This window comes from Chamaea fasciata, unplaced genomic scaffold (assembly GCF_029207755.1).
Source record: "Chamaea fasciata isolate MVZ Bird 193981 ecotype frontalis unplaced genomic scaffold, bChaFas1.0.hap1 SCAF_4, whole genome shotgun sequence".
NCBI classification, from domain to species: Eukaryota; Metazoa; Chordata; class Aves; order Passeriformes; family Sylviidae; genus Chamaea; species Chamaea fasciata.
In genome coordinates, this window is record NW_027094089.1 from 73,170,229 (window position 1) to 73,190,198 (window position 19,970).

Below are 19,970 nucleotides of genomic sequence, written 5' to 3' on the forward strand. Positions count from 1 at the left end.
TCCCTCCCCCCCACACCAGTCGTTTTGCGGAAAATCCTTCTGAATAAACCAATAAACCTGGAAGCGGTCGAAGCCTCGTGATTTTTTCCCTTTAACTCTCCCCACCCTCACTCGCGGCCGTCGGTTTGCATCCACCACGTGAATGGGAGGTACGGGGGGAGGAAGCCCGAGTGAAGCCCCCCCGGGCCGGGAAAATCCTGCCCAGGGCCCCCGCGCCTCCGCTGGGCCGCTGTTCTCCGGTCCCCGCCGCAGTCCAGGGGCCGTCCCTCGTCAAGGGGCGCGGGGCAGGAAAGGGCAGGGCAGGCCCGGATGGATGCGGGCACGGGGGTCTCTCCGCCACCCCCAGGCGTCCGCAGACGGGCTCCCTGTCCCGCCCCTGCGCCGTCCCGGTCCGGCGGGGAGCGCGGCCCCGGGGGCGGCAGCGTCACCCCCGGCCCGGGAAGGGGAAGTCGGTCTGCTGAAAAGTTGGTGACAGGTTGGGGCAGCGGAGGCAGAGCGGGCAGGTGCCGCCGCCGCTGCCGGGGCGGCGGAGCGCTCGGGGGGCGGCCGGCTGCGAGCAAACTTTGATTCCTGCTACAGAACATGTCAGAGTTTTCCTGGGTTTTGGCTGCGTCTGGGGACATCTTGTGATGTTTTAGAGAACAGGACATGATCTCACATGGCGAGGAGCTCTTTAGTTTCTTAATCATTTCACGGTTCCTTCAGAGGCTTTTTTCCACCTAAAACGTTTAGTTTCAGCTCAGTGATCAGCTGCAAAAGCTCGGCGGGGAGCGGAAGAGTTGAATTATTCCAACCTGAGAGAGCCCCTTACAAAAAAAAAAAAAAAAAAAAAAAAAAAAAAAAAAAAAAAAAAGAAAAAAGAGAAAGAAAAAAAGAGAAAATAAAGAAGAAAAAAAAAGAAAAGAAGGAAGAGGGGAAAAGAAAATAAAGAAGAGAAAAGAGAAGAAAAGAAATACAAAAAAACAGAGAGGAGGAAAATAAAAACGGAAAATACAAAAAAGAAGAAAAAAAGGAGAAAAGAACACAAAACAATAAAAAGAAAAGAAAAAGAAGGAAAAAAAAAGGAGGGAAAAGGAAGAGATTGCAATACGGCGTGGAAACTTTTCCTTGTCTCCGTTTACCGAAATCCTGAAGAGCCGAAATGGAGTTGGAGAAAACGTACGCGACACCCCGAACCGGCCGCACAGGTAGGACTCGGGTCAGGGGCTGCGGGGAACCCGGTAGCTCCGCGGACAGGGGGTGCGCCGGCGTGAGCGGGGACGCGAGGCAGAGCCGGGCGGGGTGGGACCAGCTCCCCGCGAGGCCGTCGGGGCTGCGCGCCGGGCTGCCGAGACCTCCGAATGTCTGGCTGGGTCCAGAGGGGCAATAGGACGGGCACCGGGAATTGGCGAGAGGCTGCGGGAGCCCCGTCACGGCGTCCCTGCGGGTAGCGCGGCGGCGGCGCGGGCGGTGGAGGGCGCGGAGGCGGCCTGGCGGCTCGGTGGCGGAATGCAATTTCGCAGCGATCGATGGGGCCTTTTATTAGTTAAATCGCCTGAATAATCGTTTAATCGATAAAGCATTTCATGGCGCGGCTGAGGCGGCCGGGAGCGGGGGTGGCCGCAGGGGCAGAAGCACGGACAGCGCTGCCTGGGCTGGGCAGGATGACGAGGACGGGTCGGGGGGCCCCGGGACAGGGAGCTCCAAAGCCGCCTCTGGCCCCCGTAGAGAGTTGGGCCGAGGGGTATTCACCTCAGTACCGGGTGAGCAAGAAGAAGAAGAAGGAGAACGGGGGGGATCATGGCAGGAATGGAGGCCGGGCAGGATGTGAATCGGCCCTGCCTGCCCGCTCGTCCCCTCCGCGCAGGACGGCGCTGCAACCCGGGGCCCAGCTTGTCCTCCATCCCCGACGGCAGCCCCGAGCCGAGGTGCCGAACGGCAGGAGGGGGCGGCCCGCCAACGGACCCCGGCTAGGCTGCGGGGCTGCGCAGGGATCGGCCCTCGCCGTTCTTCGGCTGGACCGCGTGCCGAATCGGCGGTAGCGGCTCGGCCGCGCCTCGCAGTTTCGACTTCAACGAAAACTCGGCCGGCGCCCACCCATCCGCATCGGACGCCGGTCCCGCGCTGCCGAAGGGAGGGCCAGGGCACAACCCCATTGCCGCCGAGACCTAAAGGCTTCAGCGGGGCCGGAACGTCTCGCCCCGGGACGGCAGGTTAAGCTCTCCCGCACTCTCATCCCCACAAAGATCCCCGTGGGAGGACGTCCGGGCGGCGCGGCCAAGGGCCAGGACGTCGTTTCACCGGGGCTCTGCCGCGCCGCCAGGGTCACCCGTGGAGCGAGGCCTTCTCGCTGCGTCAGGGGTCTCGGCCAGGGCAGCACCGCCTCGGGGCAGGACCCGAGGGCGCGGCAGCCTGAGTGAAAACCCGCGCCGCTTCTGCGTGCGGAGGCCGCCAAGGCCAGGCACGACCGCGGGCACCACGAGCAGGCAGATGACCACAGCCTCGGCCCGCGCCCCTCCGCGCCCGCACCCACGGCGCGGGTTCCGGGGGTGCCGGGGACCCACGGTCCCGACACACGCCGTCAGGCGTCGGGGAGACCAGCGGCCACGGGGAGTTGCGTCGGGCCGCCGGATGACACACCCCCACAGGACGGGCCGTCGGGGGTCCTGCGGCCGCGGTCCCGGGGGCCTCCAGCCCCGACGGGGACCCACCCACGCACTCGGTCACGAGTGGCTGCGCCCCCGGACCGACCCGCGGGGGCTGCGGTCACGCCCCCCGCTCTTTATTGGCGCGCAGCCCGCCAATAGGCAGCGCCGCGATTCGGCGGCCAATGCGGGACGCCGGCAAGTTAACTTTGCGATTGGCCGCGGCGCTGAGTGACGGGCGGGCCCCGCCCCTGCCGCTGTCCGCCCGCGCGGTGCTGAAGCGCCGCCCGCCGCCCCCTCCGCGCGCGCTGCGAGGCCCGCGAGGGGCTGCGGGGCGGGGTCGGTCCCGGGGCGGCCCCGACGGCCCCCCCGCCGCCCTCTCCCCGCGCCCCCCGCCCCCGCCGCCCGCCACAACCCCTGCCGCCCGCCGCCGGCCGGCAGCGCGCCGGGCGCACCGCCCGAGCCAGCCAGGCGCCGCCGCCCCGGCGGCCGACGGCGGGCGGAGGGGAGGGAGGGAAGGAGAGAGGGGAGGGGGCGCCGCGGCCCCGGCGGGCGGGCAGCCATGGTCGCGCCGCGCCGGCGCCCCAGGTCGGACGGCGGCCGCTGACGGGGCGGCCCGGTCCCGCGGGGCCGCGGCGAGCCCGGCCCCCATCCCGCTCCCCGCCCTCTCGCACACCTTCCCCCGCCGCTCCCCTCGCCCATCGCCGCCGCCCCGCCCGGCGCCGCGAGTTGCTGCGAGCGGCGCGGCGGGGGGCGGCACAGGCGGAGCGCGCCGCGGCCCCGGGACCGAGCCCCGCGGACGGGGCGCCCGCCCCCGCCGCCGCCCGCCTCGGCCGCCGCCGCGCAGCCGCCGGCACCGCCAGCACAAAGAGCCGTCGGGCGGGCAGCGCTGGGCTCCGGTCCGCCGGACAGAGGCGCTCGCCCCTCTCCGCGCCCAGTAACGCCTCGGAGCCCGGCCGTGGGTGCTGCGCATCGGCAGCCGCCCGAGAAGCGGCTGAGACCAGGGGCTTAGCCCGGGGCGGCCGCTCCGCGGCCCCCCGACGGAATCTCCGGAGGCTGCGAGCGGCGCGGGAGCCGCGTTTGGCCACCGCTCTTGGATACCGCGAACCCTCTCGAGGCAGGACTCTTCGCTTTTTGAGGGGTTTTGTTCTATTTTATTTTTCACGCCTTTTTGGTTATTTTTTACCTTTTTTTTTTCTTTTCCTTTTTTTTTTTTTTTTGGTTTGGTTTGGGGTTTTTTTGTTCTTGTTTTTGTCCTTTTTTTGTTTTGTTTTTATGAGTTTGTTTGGGGTTTTTTATTTGTTTGTTTGGTCCTGGTCGGTCTCCATCCTTTCTCGCGGGCTCCCTCCCCCAGCCCGAAACCCGAGCGCCGCCGGCGAATCGAGATCAGCTCGGCGAAGTCGCCTGGCCCCGGACCGCTCCGATGGAAATACACTGTAAGCACGACCCGTTCGCAGCGATGCACAGTAAGTGGCTGCCCTTCAACTTGTCTGAGCGGCCGCGACGGGCTTCGCGCGATCGTCTCCCTCCGCTGGCAATGTCGGGTTGCCCGCCGACGTTCTCCCCCCCTGCCCGCGGCGAGATCGGTGTGACGGTGGACGGCCGGCGGAGGGGTGCTGCGGGAGCGAGCTGGTCCGGAGGGCTATTTTCCCGTAGAGAAAGAGCCGATGTCACTGCGTGTGCGTATCTGTACAGATGGATATATAAACACGTCTCTAGACGTATGTACAGCCATCAGTACATATGGACGCGCGCTTGTGTACATGGATGAATACACAGATGTTACATATATGTGCATATGTTTATTTTTCGCTCTAAATCAAATATCCGGGAAAAAAGCCGCCAGGTATTTCTGACGAACGGAAAAGTTTGCTGCACGATTTTCTTTCTCTTTTTCAACATTTTGAAATTCGTTACTTGTAAATAAAGGAAAAAAAAAACCAAACCAAAAACCAAACCAAAACAAAAAACCACAACACCAAAAAGCAACTAAACCCCCTTAAACAGACAAACAAATAGAAGCCCTCCCCAAACCCCAAACAATTCGAACTAACGCGAAAGGTGAGGAGCGGGGCTGGATGAAAGATTTTTGTCTTTTCAAACCCCGAAGAATGGCGTCACGATCGCGGCGTGGGGCGGCGGAGCGGGCAGCCAGTGAAGTTTACAGGTCGTGCGCGATGGGTTTGCCCGAGATTTGTTGTGCTTGAGAGGTCGGGGAAGACTTATCCATTAGCACAGTGTTATGTGAAATGACATCTTCTCTCACGGTGAGTTAAACGCTGCATTACGGAGAGAGATTGCGAGGGAATTTAAGGTAGAACTAATCTCATTTCCCGGTGCACCGCAGCCTTTCGGCTCAAAGAAATTTGTTTGCAAAATAAATCAGCGAGCTCCGGAACTGGAGATTCCCTCCCTCTCTCCCTTGTCCTCTCCGCGCTCCCCGTTCACCTGCCCGTTTTCCATCCCTCTTCCCGCCGCTCGATTTCTGGGGCTGTCCAGAGCCGGGACGGTGGTCGGTGACGGGCTCTGCCGCCCCCGTGAAAGTGGACTTTTCCTCTCGCGGCAACGCAGCGTTCGACCCCCGCGTTTATTTCTCTCCCGGCATTGAACCAAATCACTTTTTTTTTTTTTTTTCAAAGGCGAACTTTAAGGTCGGAAAGCCCGCTGCGCGCGGTGCGGGGGCGGGGTGGGGGGGTGGGCGCGGAATCCCCCGCCGCCGGAGCGCCCCTTGCCCCGGGTGGCGAGCGGACACGGAGCCCACAGAGGACGGGCTCCCCGCGTGGGGCCGGACACCCTAGGCGGGAGAACCCGCGGCGGGTTTCAGCGGTTCCTCTGCCGTCATTCGCGGTTGTGGAGAAATCGATGCCGTCCTCACGAATTTCGGGGCAAACAGAAGGAATAAAACCAAAACGCCGGTGCCTTTTCTCCGGTCCCGACCTCGGCCTCGGGAAGCCTCCGGGGCCATTTGCTGCCAAACGATCTCCGGACCCACGACTCCTCGGGGGCGTGAGGGTGGACGTGGGGTTGGGACCCCCATGCAAATAGGCGGAGGAGGACGGGGAACCGGGGGCAGCGGAAGGAGCGGGATGGCAGCACAGCCACGGGGAACGGCGGCCGGGGCCGGGGCGGTCCTGAGAGAGATTTCGGTCCTTCTGGCGCCGACACGGTCCCCACCGCTTCCTTGCGCCGCGTGGGCAGAGCCGCTGGCCGCCGTCGTCCGGGGCAGGGAGGACGACGAGGCAGGTTGGGCATAGTCGGAGCGGCCCCGACCCGCGTCGGCGGCTCCCCGGGACGGCCTCCCTTCGCCTCCACTCGCTCCCCGCCCGCCCTGGCTGCACCATGGCTCTGGGTTAGGCCCGCGGACCTCTCATGGGGGCTCCCCTCTCCCAAAATAGCCCCCGAGTCTCTACCCGTCCCCGCTCCCTGCAGACAGGGGCCCGGGGTGGGCCGGCTGCTTCATTCCCGCACCGAGCTGCGGACGAAGCTCGATGCCCCCGCAGCTCCAGCAGCCCCTGGCCCGACGGGGCCACCGGTCCGCAGCCGCCCGGGAGCGTGACCCCGGCAGAGAGGCCCCGATGGGCAGGAGCCGGGCTCGGCGCCTGTGCCGCTGCCCAGGACTGTGGCAGGTTTGGAGAAAGCGACGGCCGTGGCCCCAGCCTTTGTTTCCGGCGCCTGGAGGGTCAATGCTCCCGGCCTGGGCAGGCTCTGTTCCCACTGGCCTCCGGGGACTGGGGACAGACTCCGGGGGTAGAGTCGGCCTCTTCTCTGAGGAACGCATGTCTTAATGATGCCTTCTCTATCCTTTTCTTCCTGTTCTTTCCCCTTCTTCTTGTCTCTTTTAATTTTTCCTTCCTTCCTTCCTTCCTTCCTTCCTTCCTTCCTTCCTTCCTTCCTTCCTTCCTTCCTTCCTTCCTTCCTTCCTTCCTTCCTTCCTTCCTTCCTTCCTTCCTTCCTTCCTTCCTTCCTTCCTTCCTTCCTTCCTTCCTTCCTTCCTTCCTTCCTTCCTTCCTTCCTTCCTTCCTTCCTTCCTTCCTTCCTTCCTTCCTTCCTTCCTTCCTTCCTTCCTTCCTTCCTTCCTTCCTTCCTCCCTCCCTCCCTCCCTCCCTCCCTCCCTCCCTCCCTTCCCTCCCTTCCCTCCCTTCCCTCCCTTCCCTCCCTTCCCTCCCTTCCCTCCCTTCCCTCCCTTCCCTCCCTTCCCTCCCTTCCCTCTCTTCCCTCTCTTCCCTCCCTTCGTTTTCTTCCCTGCTTTTCCTCTTGGCCGATCACCACCACGGGATCTTCCCGCTCAAACTGAACCTACTGTGTTTGATTCCTTGCACTTCAAGCCCTCAGGAGCCCGAGGTCTCATTCCCCGCAGTCTTCCGGGCAGGTCCCGTTTGCCTCCGCCACCGAGCTGTCTCACGCCCAGTCTCGGTGTCCCGGGCATCAGGGCATCCATCTAAGCAGGGTTCCAGCTCCGGTGTCTGCTTCCGGCGCACGGGAGGGAAGCACGAACCCGCGCCTGGGCCGCTGGCATAGTCTGCCTCTCGCACCGATGAAGCCTGAGCAGGCTCTTGTCTGCTCGCCACAGCGTTTAACGTCACTTATTTCTTGGGGGTTCATTATGTGTCCTTACAACGTTAAAAGGTGTTTAAAGTTTGACAGCAGCTTATCAAAAGTGAAATAACCAGATTAAAATAAAAATAGCTCTGTATCTATTTTTTTTTTTTAACACTGAGGCATTTGGCTTGCCAGCTTATTCAGTGCAGTTCCAACCGTGCTCAGAGAGACTTTCTGTATTACTTTTGTTTCAGAATTGGCATCTGTACTATCTCTATGACTTGTTTTTAGCTTCTCCACTTCTCTGTAATATAAGTAAAGTAGTTGGATGAATACCAACATAAGGGTTAATTATATGACGTTCTGGTACATGGGATTAAAGTGTGATCATGGGGTTTACACAATTTCTCTGCTATCCCTCCAAGTGAGTCCTGTGTCCCACCAGATACATGATTCACTTTGCTAAAAGTGGACAGTGAAAATCTGTTCAAAAAGGAGTCGTATACTGGGCTTGCCCAAGTGTTCATGTCTAATTTCTGGGATCATAATATCTGCCAAGACTATCCTTCCTCCCTTCCTTCCCTCCCTTCCTTCTCCTCCCTTCCCTCCCTCTCCTTCCCTTCCCTTCCTTCTCTTTCCTTCCTTTCCTTTCCTCCCTTTCCTTTCTTTCCTTTCTTTCCTCTCTCTCTCTCTCTCTTTCATTCTCTCTTTCTTTTCCCCTTCCCCCACTTGATTAATTCAAGGCATCTTGGGAAGAACAAAACAAAACACAGCGTGTTTCATTTCAGGTATCTTTCTGTACTTACACAGAGGCAGTATGTGGGCTGAGCGAACACCCAGCCTTCTTTTCCGCTGGCTTCCCAGCCCAGCGGCTCTGAGAAGCCTCCGCTACACGGGACAGCACCAGGCCTGCCACGGAGTTCGTGGCTGCCCTAACGCAGCTCCGGGAGGAGGGTGGTCCGCCGCCGGGCTGCCGGGCATGACTGAGGGGTTCCTCGTGGCCGTTTGCCCAGAGGGGGCCCGATCTGCCTTCAGGCAGGAGAGTCCTCCCCTCCTGCAAGTGTCATTGCGGCAGTGAGGTCACCTCTCTGCTCCTCCTGGGGAAATTGGACCGGTTCTGGGGAGGCGGTTCCCATCGCCGGTGAGCGCTGGGGCTGGAGGTTCTGCTCGGAAGATATCTGAAACTCTCACACAGCTCTTCTCCTGTCCTCCTCCCCCTGCCCTGTGTGTTTCAGGACATGGAGGCGTGAATCAGCTGGGAGGTGTTTTTGTGAACGGCCGCCCTCTCCCAGATGTCGTTCGCCAAAGGATCGTGGAGCTCGCCCACCAAGGGGTCCGGCCGTGTGACATCTCCCGGCAGCTCCGCGTCAGCCACGGCTGTGTCAGCAAAATACTTGGCAGGTAAAGGGGGATGGCAAATCCTTATGTGTCCATCAAGAGAAAAGTGTTGGTGCCAGTCCCAGAACTAGAGACAGGCGACCCGTCCAGTGAGGGGAGCGACTTTCTGAGGAGTCGTGGTTTTATACGTGTGATGTGGAAAGAAAAAGCCAATATCCATAGGTCTTGTTAGCCCCTGTTACAGTTTCTTGTGGGTAATTCTAATGCAAAGTGCAGAATGCCATGAGTATTTGCTGTATATGTAGTGTATGTCCTGCACTTGTCTGCTCTGAATGGGAAGAGAAATCTGGGAGTCATATTCAGCAAAATGTGTAAAAAAGTAGAAGTTGTGGAAATTCCTTCTTTTGCTTCCTGAGTAGAGCACTTTTAAAACAATATTATCATTGTATATTTCATCAACATTGTGGTATGTGCATTCATGCCAGCTATTCTGCAACCTGTCCCACTGTTAATAATTAAACGTCTTTTTCCACTCCTCTCCTGGATTAAGAGAGCACAGAACACCATAAGTAAATAGTAACCATCCTAAAGACGTTTTGGCTACTTTGGGAGTAGGTCTCTGTTCAGTCAGAAGCTGCTCCAAACATTATGGCAACAATGATATTAAACTCTGAATTGATATTTTTCCTGATTGCCTTTTAAAATCTTTAGATTTTAAAAGTGTAGATTCAGGTAAAAAAAATACCACGCTTGCTTTTTCCCTTTTTGATTTCCTAATCTTTTGTTCAAACCCAAACCTAATTTGTGTAAATTACCATTTTCAAATGGTTTTGAACCACAGGTATTCTTACAGACTTGGGCAACCTACATTAAGGGGAATTTTTTTTTTAACAACGTGTTTTTCTTTATCATCTGGAAAAGTAAATTACTGACTTGTTTGCTAGGATTTCACAGTTAATTTAATTGTTTAGAATTTTACTATTTTTGTTTTAATTTTTTTCCCCAATTCCTAACAAACATGCTTTCCTGGACATAGCATGGCTGCAAAGACGATTAAGGCAATTTTTTTTTTTTTGGAGTATCAAACAGGGGATGTGTTGATCAATCAGTGTTCAGATTTTTCAGGATCACAGGCCCCTGATTTTGCAGTTCTTGTTGCTGTTTTCTGCACAACCATCTTACCTCTACTTGCCCAGAGCTGCATTGTGCAGGCTGCACTCGGCACTCCTGTTTTATCTCTCATGCCTTCCTCTCAGGGATATTCCTTCCCTGCAACCTACATGCACTTCTCCTGCTGGAGTTTTGGGAACAACAATGCCTTGAACTGGTGTAGAGAGAAAAACTTGCCATGGGCTTTATACTGCCCACCACGGGCTGTTTCACTCAGTTACGGCTCCACATGTGCAGCTAGCACAGGCTCCTGCTCCCTGCCTAGCTGGCATGGTGTGGCTGGTGATGCTCACTGTTCCACTGTAATTGCCACCAATTCCCACCAGAACCAACACAGAGCTTGGAAACAGGAGATGTATTTACCCACTAGGCAAAAGTCTGACGGTTTTATTTTTGGCAGTTTAGGTCTGATGTTAGATATATTTGGACTATGGAGCTCAGAGTGAGGTTCCAGAGCCCTGTCATTAAAGTTGTCAACAATAAATTGGAATTTCATAGCTCATTATTTTCCTAACTAAAAATTACAGCGGGTAAAATGTCTCTGTAATTGCATCCCTGCGTGTATATGTTTTCTCGTATGTGTGCATGTATGTGAAAAGTGGGAATCCTTATGATAAATCCTTGCATTTAGAATTTTATTATCAGAATTTTTCAGTACTAGATGTAGCTTTAAAAAAACATCCAGAGACAGAGAACCAGCTGTTGCAGGGCAAGTGAAGGTCTTAATCCTCAGAGGAGGGTGCTGTGGTGGTGCCCACCCTACACCTACCTTTGCAACTCCCTGAAGCAAAAGGCCCTGACATAATGTGCATGGAATATTGCTGGCTGAAGTAATCTTTGCCTTTGAAAAGGAGATGGGAGTCAGGGATGCTGGTGCCATGTAGCCTGCAGGCCTTGTGACTGTGCCCAGATTCATTCCCAGGGTGGAGTGTAGGGGATGTCCATAACATTGCAGGGTGAGAACTGTTCCCGTTGTGATGACCTCTCCCTGCATCCAGGGAAGGGGATCTGGGCCCAATTCTGCACGTCCCTTGCAGAGCAAGCCTCCCTGAGGGCTTGTCTGTGCCTGGGCAGGCCTTGAGGCCATGAGAGCAGGAGGGTGGGCAGAGTTGAAAGAGTCTGGGAGTAGAGGTCTTGCTGCTCTGAAGGCACCAGAGCTTTGTCCCGTGGTGAGCTCATCACAGGTGCAGTATTGTGATGGCAAGGGCCCTCTCTGACTTTCCTACCATGGTGATAAGCCTTGGGAAAGCAGTGGCTGGTCTGTACAGGCACGGCATCCTTTACTGTTGGAAGTGCTCCTCTAGGCCAGGCTGTCCTGGACTGCAGGGCACTGACCACGGGCATTGTTGCAAAAAAGCACTAAGAAACATTTGTGAACTCCATCATTTTTACTAGATCTAAGAAAATTGTGACATGTTGTCTGGTAGCACTTGTAATGTTGTCTGGTAGCATTTGTAGTATTGTCTGGTTGCATTCTACATCCTTCTCAAAGTGGTGCCAGCAACCTCAACCTTTGAGGCTAGAGGTGCAAGATTTTAGAAGGTTTATGGGCCATTGTTTTGTCATGTCCTCATGGAATTATGAGAGGAATTAAGTTTTTTCCCTCTGCCCTAAAGCTCACAGCATCTAGGGGCAGCAGGAGGGTTAATCCGTCTCTAACACTCAACACTTGCCATCATTGATATTTCATAAATGGCTCATGGAGACTGGTAGGCCTGAGTCAACATTTGCACACAGAGTGTCTGAGAGCATGTATGAGCAATTTGGTATCAGTGTCTTCAAAGGAATTTTAGGCCCTGCACCCAGAGCTCTCCCAGAAACACTGAGACCAGGTAGCCTGGCAGAAATCTGATTTCATGATTGCATGTTTCAGTGAGGCAGACTTTGGCTGTGAAGACTGTTTGTGCTCTGCTCAGGCTTGAAAGAAGGGGGATTTTTTTTTTCTTTTAGTATAATGGTTATGTGACATAGTTGCAGAGAAAATATATTAATAAGCAATGTTTTCTTTCTGCTTGGGAGTTTTTTCTGAGCTAGAAATGTGGGCACAGAGCAGTGAGTGGTTGTGATTGAGCTGCTGCAAGCACAGCTTGGTCAGCACCTGGTTGAGAGACGGACAGAGCTGGAGTCTGCTCTGTATGAAAGGGATGTGCAGGATTGGGGCAGTTGGGGTAGTAGCCGAAGGTAGGCACAGGGTTTACTTTTCATCTGGTCATGTGAAAATTCACAAGATACAAAGAAGTCCAGGGCTGTGAGAAAGCCTCCTGTGTGGAACGCCGTGACTGCAGCATGGAGGAATACAGTCCCATTTTCGCTCTCCATTCAGGCCCTCAGCACGTTAAGATGAGACTTCTGCTCTTAGCAGCATGTTCAAGACTGTGTTAAAGGGGGAGACTTGCTGGCCCAGGGATCCCAGTGGCTGTGTATTACAGCAAAGCTAACAAAAGCAGTTGATCTTGTGTGACGTACCTGTGAAGAAATCGGGCAGATTTATTTTGGTTTCGGGATCTCATTCTCCACCTTTCCTGGAGGCATGGCATCAGCAGAGCTGCTGCTGATGGTGAAGATGCTTCACTCGAGGAAGTGCTGCTGACAGAAACTGACCCCTGCCTCAGATGAACCCCTCCAGAGCATGAGCAGCTACCTTTCCCTCAAAATTTGTTATTGAAACTACTGAGAACATAATGATGAAAAGAATACGTTTTGAAAAACATTAACTATTAAAACCATAATATGCATATTAAAATCATAAAACAGGGATAAGATATGCTGGTGTATTTATTCCAGAGGAGCAAATAAAATACAATACCTAGCCTTCATTTCACTTTGAATCATAACAAGCTGTAGATATTAATGACAGCATTTCTGTAAAAACAGTAATTTGCTATAGAAGACTCCACTGCAAAAAGTGGTCTTTGGTGTGATTTGTTTCTATTATTGCTAGTACTGCTGATTAATAACACACATTTTCAGTTAATTTTGGATCTCAGCATGCCCTTTAATCTTGTGTTGTTTCTTTTGTCTTGCTATTACAGAAAAATACATATTGTATCCTGAGGCCCAATTCCAATTACTATAAGTTAATCTATTAGGTGATAAAGAACCACACAGGCAGAAAATGTGTATGTGAAAGTGAAGATGTATCTCAGGATTTGCTGGGGTTTGGTTACCTTGAAATGATGTTCTCTATAAATCTCAGAGCATGTTCTCTGTCTGTGTGTGATAACCGAAGCTTTGTTTTGGATGTTGTCCCAGGTATTATGAAACCGGGAGTATTAAGCCTGGAGTGATTGGAGGATCAAAACCAAAGGTTGCCACACCCAAAGTCGTTGAAAAAATTGCTGAGTACAAACGCCAAAATCCCACAATGTTTGCCTGGGAGATCAGGGACAGACTCCTTGCTGAGCGAGTGTGTGACAACGACACTGTGCCCAGTGTCAGCTCCATTAACAGGTAAAGCTCAGTGTGGTTCTGCGGTGGGATGTTTCATGGAAGCACTATCACCATACCTTTATCTTTTAGTAGGACTGGGTGTTCGGGGCTGTTTGTAAGAAAAGCAGCTCCACCTGTTTCAGTAGAGCACTTGGGTCTGGGAAGCAGCTCTGGGCTTACCTTGGTGGCTAAAGCACCATGGATGACAAGGGTTTCCCAGGAGTGGGCAGGTTCTTCTGCCAGCCTTTGCTTCTTTTCCATCTTTTCCCCTTTTCCATCCTGTGAGTAGGAGGACCTTGCTGGGAATGACCCTATGTGTTTGCTGTGAACAAAGCCCCCGTTCTGCTCTATGAGGCGGGGATTCAGTGCGACATGCTTTGCTTAGGGGGGAAGCTCAGATGGCCATTGAGCAGTCATCTGGGAAAGAAAGAGACCCAAGGTATGGGTCCGAGGTACCGTTTTGTCACCGGATATCTGTTTGGTGTTGCTGACATTGGCACAGGCCTACGATCAGTGTGAATATCAAGGGGGGAATTTGGTCAGTAGTGTCTGAGGGCCTCTGCTGCCTGCTTTTTACATTGGGGAGCCTAAGTCACCTTTTGTAAAAATGCAGGGGAATCTTATTTGGAGACTCAGTCCCATGTTTGGGTGTTTTGCCATGGCTTTGCAAGTCAGGGCTGGGCTCATAGAAGGCCTGGTTTGCGGCTCTAACCTACTGCCTTGTCCATTACACCTACTGTGCTCACGGTTTTCTTCTGAGTCAAGTGATGTATAGGGCTGGAAAAACCAAGTGAAATACTAGGTGATACCTCCAGCCCTGCCAGAGCAACAGTAAGAGATGAATACTTGAATAGCAGAGCTTTTGGGCACCCCTGGCCCTGGCAAGCAGGGTTCATTAATTTTTACTCCGTTCCAGGCTTCCTTTTTACCACGCTGGTGAGATGATTTTCACTTGTGCAACTGCATGCAAATTCTTCGAATGCAGCTTGCCATAAAATGTCTCATTTGCGTCCAGACGTGAAATAAATTGATGCAATATTCTTTTATTGGCTATCCCGATCTGATTTGCATTCATGGAGTTGCCGCTTGAGTAGCCGGAGTGGCTTCCCCAGCGTTAGCGGAGAGCGCAGTCTCTGCCTTGATGGACTAAATGTCGAGTCATATGTTTGTGGAATTAGAAGAAAAAATGGGTCAGTCCATGTGCAACCTTTGCTGCTTGGGAGCCCCTGGCTCGGAGGCTCCAGAGCAGCATGCAGTAACTGTGGACACGGTGTCTTCAGTTTAAAGGGCGTTTGAGAAATGTTACAGACACCCGGAAAACCAAAGAAAAATATCAAGTACCTAAGGAAAAGCTCTGCTTCCCCCAATGCCAACGGGTCATGTGGGAAGCATGGCTGTTAAGAGCAGTCCTCTGCTTGTGTAGGAGAACTTCATATGTCCTCCAAAAAAAAGACCTAAAAAGGCAGTCACAGCTCTAGGTAAAGGGGCGATTCAAGTAGCTTGCAGTCATATTTTGAGCCAGTTTCCATGTTCCTCTTGCTGCATCCTTGTATGTTTCCACACTCATAATGCCCACACCCCTACTGCTCTTATATCAGAAATCCAGTTCATGATCTGTCACCAATTTTTTTGGCTATAAATCTAATTCTTTCTCATCTGCTTGTAACTCTGGCTAAGATCTTCTCCTCTTCTCAAAGGTTTGCAATCTCTTTTAAGAAATGCATGCAATCTGTTTGAGTCAAACTGCTTACCCAGAGAATTGTTTTTGCGAGTTTAGAAGCTCATTGTGAAAACCCAGACTGAACAATCACGTGACAAAGAAACTGGAATTCACATCAAAACACTTGGTTTTAATGCTAAATCCTACATTTCCAGCAGTCTGTGGGTTTTATCCTCATATTTAACGTTGAGTGTGTACTTCAGAGCTTTGATGGTGGGAAAGGATGCAGGTCCCTGCCCACAACATTCTTGTTCACCACTGAGGAACAAATCAGGGGCTGCCTGGTCAGCACAAACCGGAGCCTAGGTGTTGCTGAGTGGTTCCTATCCTGCTGCAGCTGCCATTTCTGCACAGGGGAGGATGGAGGCACCTCTCTGGTTCTCTGTCCCTGTCCACTGTGCAGGGGGTGTTTGCCAGGGATGTGCTGTTCCTGTGGAACACTGGGGTTTATGGGGATGGACTGCACCCAGCTTGTCCCCACTACTGAGGGGGCCTTTCAGCAGACAAGCTTGAGCTGCTGGCTCCGTGTAAGAGTGAATAATAATAATTATTATTAATTAATAACATTAATTTTAATAATAGGCTACTCTTCAATAGCAGAACCAAGTCTGTGTGATTAAGACTTAATTAATCATTGTGATTAGCTTTGCTCAAATCAGCTGAGAGCTGTCCAGCTGCATTCAAGTTCCCCAGTCTCCATTCCTCCAGAGATGAAGATGTTCATGTGTCAGAAGGCCCTGGGCACCCTTTCTTCACCATGAAAGCTTTGTGCAGTGAGCTGTTTCCACTCCTGACCATGCAGAGTTCTGTCTCTTTGTCTGTTCTCCCCCAGCAGAGCTGCTGTCCCAGCTGTTCCTGCCCCTCACACTGGGCTGGCAGTTCTGGGTCTGTTGCTGTTACCTCTCTCCCCGTTGTGCCTGACACCCAGCAGCTTCACTTTGGGGCTGGCAGCTGAAAGATGGCTTGTGGACAGACCAGACTGCTGCCAGCCTCCATCAGACTCCTTCTAGGAGTGGGAGGGGAAGGGGATGGCGGTGCATCCTTTTCTGGGATGGGTGTCACCAGTGGTGGTCCCTGTGCCTGCCTGTGGGGGGCTTACCAGCAAGGAACCACTGTGTGTTCCTGTAAGTTCACCCCCCAAGTCCACTCCACCTGACAGCTCCCCTCCTCTCCTTCAAATTCATGGCAGTCAGGAATGGGAGGGGAGTTTGTCAGCCACAGAGAGGGGAAATGTTCATTCCAGCATTGCTGCTGTAACAATAGTGCCTGGTGCTGGGGGATGTGTGGTGAACCAAGGCCGTGTTTCCTTCCAGCCTGTTCCAATTCTGCTGCAGCCTGGAGCAGAGCTGAGTGATCCCCAGAGGTATTTCTGACCCTTTCACTTTTTCATAACACATAGGCAGGTCAAAAACGTGTGTACCACCTCCCCAGATTCTGCCTTCGTAGCAGGTACCCTCTGTCCTGCACCACCACACATGCCTTCTGCTTTATCTGTATCTCTGAATTTTTTCTCACTGATATCACTATCAATCAGAGCAGGGACTGCATATACCCAGTGATGATAAATGTAGCCATTCAGCTTTTAAGATTAGCATTTATTCCAACACTTTAAAAAAAAATTAATAATTTGGCTAAGCTGATCCTTTCCCAAGGTGTCCAAATGCCTCTAGCCATGTGAGTGCCATACCTGGTATGCCCCAGGAACAGCCTTGCAAATGTGTCGCAGCACAAGAGTGCAGACCACAGCCTGCTGGAACCTCTGGGCTCAGAAAGTTCCAGCTCCCTAGGGAGGGGGTACTGGGCTGCTGGCTGCTCAGATAGCAATGGATATCTCTTTCCTGGGCAGTGAGGACTGGGTCCTCAAAGTCACCGAAGCACCAAATTCTGAAGCATCCTGAGAACCGTCTGGATGCAATCCTGTTCAGTGTGCTCAAGGGATGACCTTGGTTGAGCAGGAAGGTTTGACCAGATGACCTACTGTCACCTGTTGTCTCTTCCAACCCAAACCATTCTGTGATTCTGTGACTCTGTGGAATGTCACCCTGATGACTCTAATGGCAGGGGAAGGGGCTGGGGGCACAAGTGTGGTCTGGGTCCACCTGCCAGATTTTGATCTTTCAGTGAATGATGAGGGGAACATAAGCAGAAAAGCTTTTTTTTTTGTATTGATGTAGGTGTCCTGCACTGAAAAAATAGTGTCTAATGCCTCCTGCCATTGCTTGCCTAAGGCTAGCTAAGTGGTCATTTTTTTTCCATTACTCACAGGATCATACGGACTAAGGTGCAGCAGCCACCCAATCAGCAAGTCCCAGCTTCCAGTCACAGCATAGGTAAGGAAAACTTTTTTTAAAATACATTAAAAAAATAATAATGGATTACAAATATTCTGAAGAACTTTTAATCATTCTTATGGACAGATAATTCTGCATAAAACACTTCAGCACACGTGCTAATGTGCCTTCTTTGTCATTCTCCAAGGGCTGAACATAGTAAATGAATTTTATAAATACTGCTAAAAGGTTTTGAATTTTACTGATTATTATGATAAATAGCTTTCACCATGAGACAGAAAATTGAAATCTAAACCAAAAAAACCCCACTAATAGGGGTCTATAGAATGTCAGATAATTAAAGTAATAAATCAAGAAAGGGATACTTATTCATAACATTTTCTGCATCATTAGTCAGTAAGTAGTTTTGAATGTGTTTTTTCCATCTATCAACCAACCCTTCCATAGTTCTTTGTGCACTTGCAGTCTTGAGTGAAGAGGTAGCAAAACTTTCTGAAACTTTTAATTCAGCCACAGAACAGTGATGCTGCAACCTGAGGGAGGTGATGCTGGTGTATGCTGACCCAGAGGAGACCCCCAGGCTGCTGAGACACCCTCAGCCCTTCTCCTGGCTGATAGTGTCTCTCTGAGGAGGGTGGGTTCTTCTGTGCTGCAATGCAGCAGGGATGGAGGGACTCAGGCTTTTTGTCCCTGTTCCATTAAATCCATCAGGGCACTGGTCAGACCTTGCTTCATAGGAGGTGGTGGGGTGCCCTAGTTTCTCTCTGCCTTTTTGCTGTCACCTGTGATACAGTGAAATTTTTGCTGCTTTTCTCTTGGCAAGGGTGTGCTGGCACTGGGAGGAAGGCAGAGCTGTCTGTCCTTTTTCAGGTTGTCAGAGGAGTCATACTGTAGACTCTGCACCCTCAGCCTTTCTCTCCAGAAAATGCCAAAACAATCTTGGGGAAGATAAAACTTCCTTTATCTCACTGTGGTGGCTTAAGTGTCATCTCTTCTTGAAAAAGTCAAGAACAGAGAAGAAAAATCTTGTTTCTCAGGGTTTGGGGTTGGTAGAGGGATCAGGGATTCCTGACATGGGTTTGCTCCGTGTGAGTCCTGTCTGGGGGTCTTTGGTGTGGTCTCAGTGATCCTGTCCTTGGGGTCTGCCTGGTGATTTCTGGGATGTAGGGACGTGGCAGGACAGGCTCAGCCTGTAAGCCGATGGAAGTGATGGTGGTGCTCCCTCCTCTGCCTGTATCAATGAATCCTTGGACATCCACATCACAAGGACAGTGTTTACTGTGCAATCCAGCACATCCAGACTGGTCTGTGCTGTTGATGAATGACTGCCCTTGCTGGACACAGACAGTACCCTTTTCTGAGGGTTCTTCCAAAGCAAAATGGATTTAGGTCAGATTTCAGGGAACCTCAGGGACTTTCAGGCATCCATCCCTGGGCAACCCCAGCTGTGCAAGGTCCTCACTGGCCAGAGGCTAGTGGCATGGTCTAACAGGATTCAGAGAGCACAGCTAGTACAGCAAGCACAGGTTGCTCTGCTCCCAGGAGGTTCCTGTCCCGGGTACCCTCTCTCCTCATGGCTGTATTCTCAGCGTGCCCTGTCCGCCTTGCTGGTGATGTGGGCTGGCATGTCACTGCCTCTGCTGTCCCAAGCAATGAGCTTTTCCACTGAGCCTTGTGTGAGATGGGGTGTCTGACTGCTACAGAAAAGCATCTCCTGTTCCTCAGCACACAGACCCCTTGTGATGCATACAGCACAGAGCACATTGTCCCCTTGTGATGGGGGCAAGGGCTGACCATGCCTCTGCTCCCACCCCTGCACTGGGCTGGATTGGACTGGGCATGGCTGGGGTGGGTAAGGGCTCTTCCTGAGCTGGAGGGGCCATGATGGCCAGCTGAGCCCCAGCCCAGCCCTCTCATGCTACGGGGGCCAGTGGCTTTTGGGTGAGCTGGTGCCCACGTTGTCCTGCGACTGACTGCCTGTCCTTGCCTTGCAGCCTCCACGGGATCAGTCACCCAGGTGTCCTCCGTAACCACTGACTCTGCCGGCTCATCCTACTCCATTAGTGGGATCCTGGGAATTGCCTCCCCTGGCACTGAGAGCAACAAGCGCAAGCGGGATGAAGGTAGCAGGAGTTGTTTTTTTGGGAGGGGGAGTGCATGGCTGCCCAGCCAGAGGGGTGGGTCGGGACTGAGGCTGATGCTGTGCGATTGTGATGTGCTGGAGCTGTGGAAATCCCCTGCAGTGCAGTTTCGTTCTGTTTCAGCAGGACTTTGCCAAGGTCATAGACAAGCCAGGGACCATCCCAGTGACCCAGTGGCCAGGAGCAGGGGCTTGTCCAGGTGTTTGAGAAAGCTATGGCAGTGTGTCAGTTTTGAGCCAGGCCTCCCTCCACACTGTGGAACTTTTCCCTCCTGCCTATGAATAGGGAAGTGACACAATTGTGTTGACTCTGTGGCCACCTGAAATAGGAAATATCTTCAAAAAACACAGAAAATTAACTGCATAGACATCTGCTGTGCTGCTTCTCTCAGGACTTTCTTCACCAGGGACATTTGTCAGTCTTGGAGGGTGGAGTTAAGCACAGTCTGGCTGGGGTTGGATATTGTTGATACGTGCCTCAGATCCACAGGGTGTGTGGTCCTGTTTTGTTCTGTATCCTACTGAAAACAATGTTTTGGAGAGAAAGGCACCAGAGATGGAGGGGAAGGTAAAAGAGGAGAAATTCTGAGCTGGTGTATTTTTAAAATACCTTTAGTTTAGAGCCCTTTTTTTCATTTTGGAAGAGCCTACAGAAGAGCCCTGGTTGTGGACACAATCTGTGTAGCAGAGGGGACACCAGAACTGTAGTGGGGCTTTTT

At 52.9% G+C, this 19,970-nt stretch overlaps 1 protein-coding gene across 2 annotated transcripts in view; it reads left to right on the forward strand.

Annotated features, from left to right (window-relative positions):
• The first annotated feature begins 304 nt into the window (after positions 1 to 304).
• The window catches only part of PAX5 (paired box 5), a 131,331-nt gene continuing 111,665 nt past the window's right edge, over positions 305 to 19,970 (forward strand). Inside the window, exons 1-5 of one of the 2 annotated variants that reach the window (XM_066181993.1) lie at positions 305 to 1,187; positions 8,399 to 8,564; positions 12,924 to 13,121; positions 17,086 to 17,150; positions 19,106 to 19,234. In XM_066181993.1, the coding sequence (XP_066038090.1) occupies positions 1,142 to 1,187; positions 8,399 to 8,564; positions 12,924 to 13,121; positions 17,086 to 17,150; positions 19,106 to 19,234 (604 nt within the window). In that variant the 5' untranslated portion in view covers positions 305 to 1,141. The remainder of the gene's footprint in view (positions 1,188 to 8,398; positions 8,565 to 12,923; positions 13,122 to 17,085; positions 17,151 to 19,105; positions 19,235 to 19,970) is intronic. The other variant, XM_066181992.1, reaches the window with a different exon arrangement.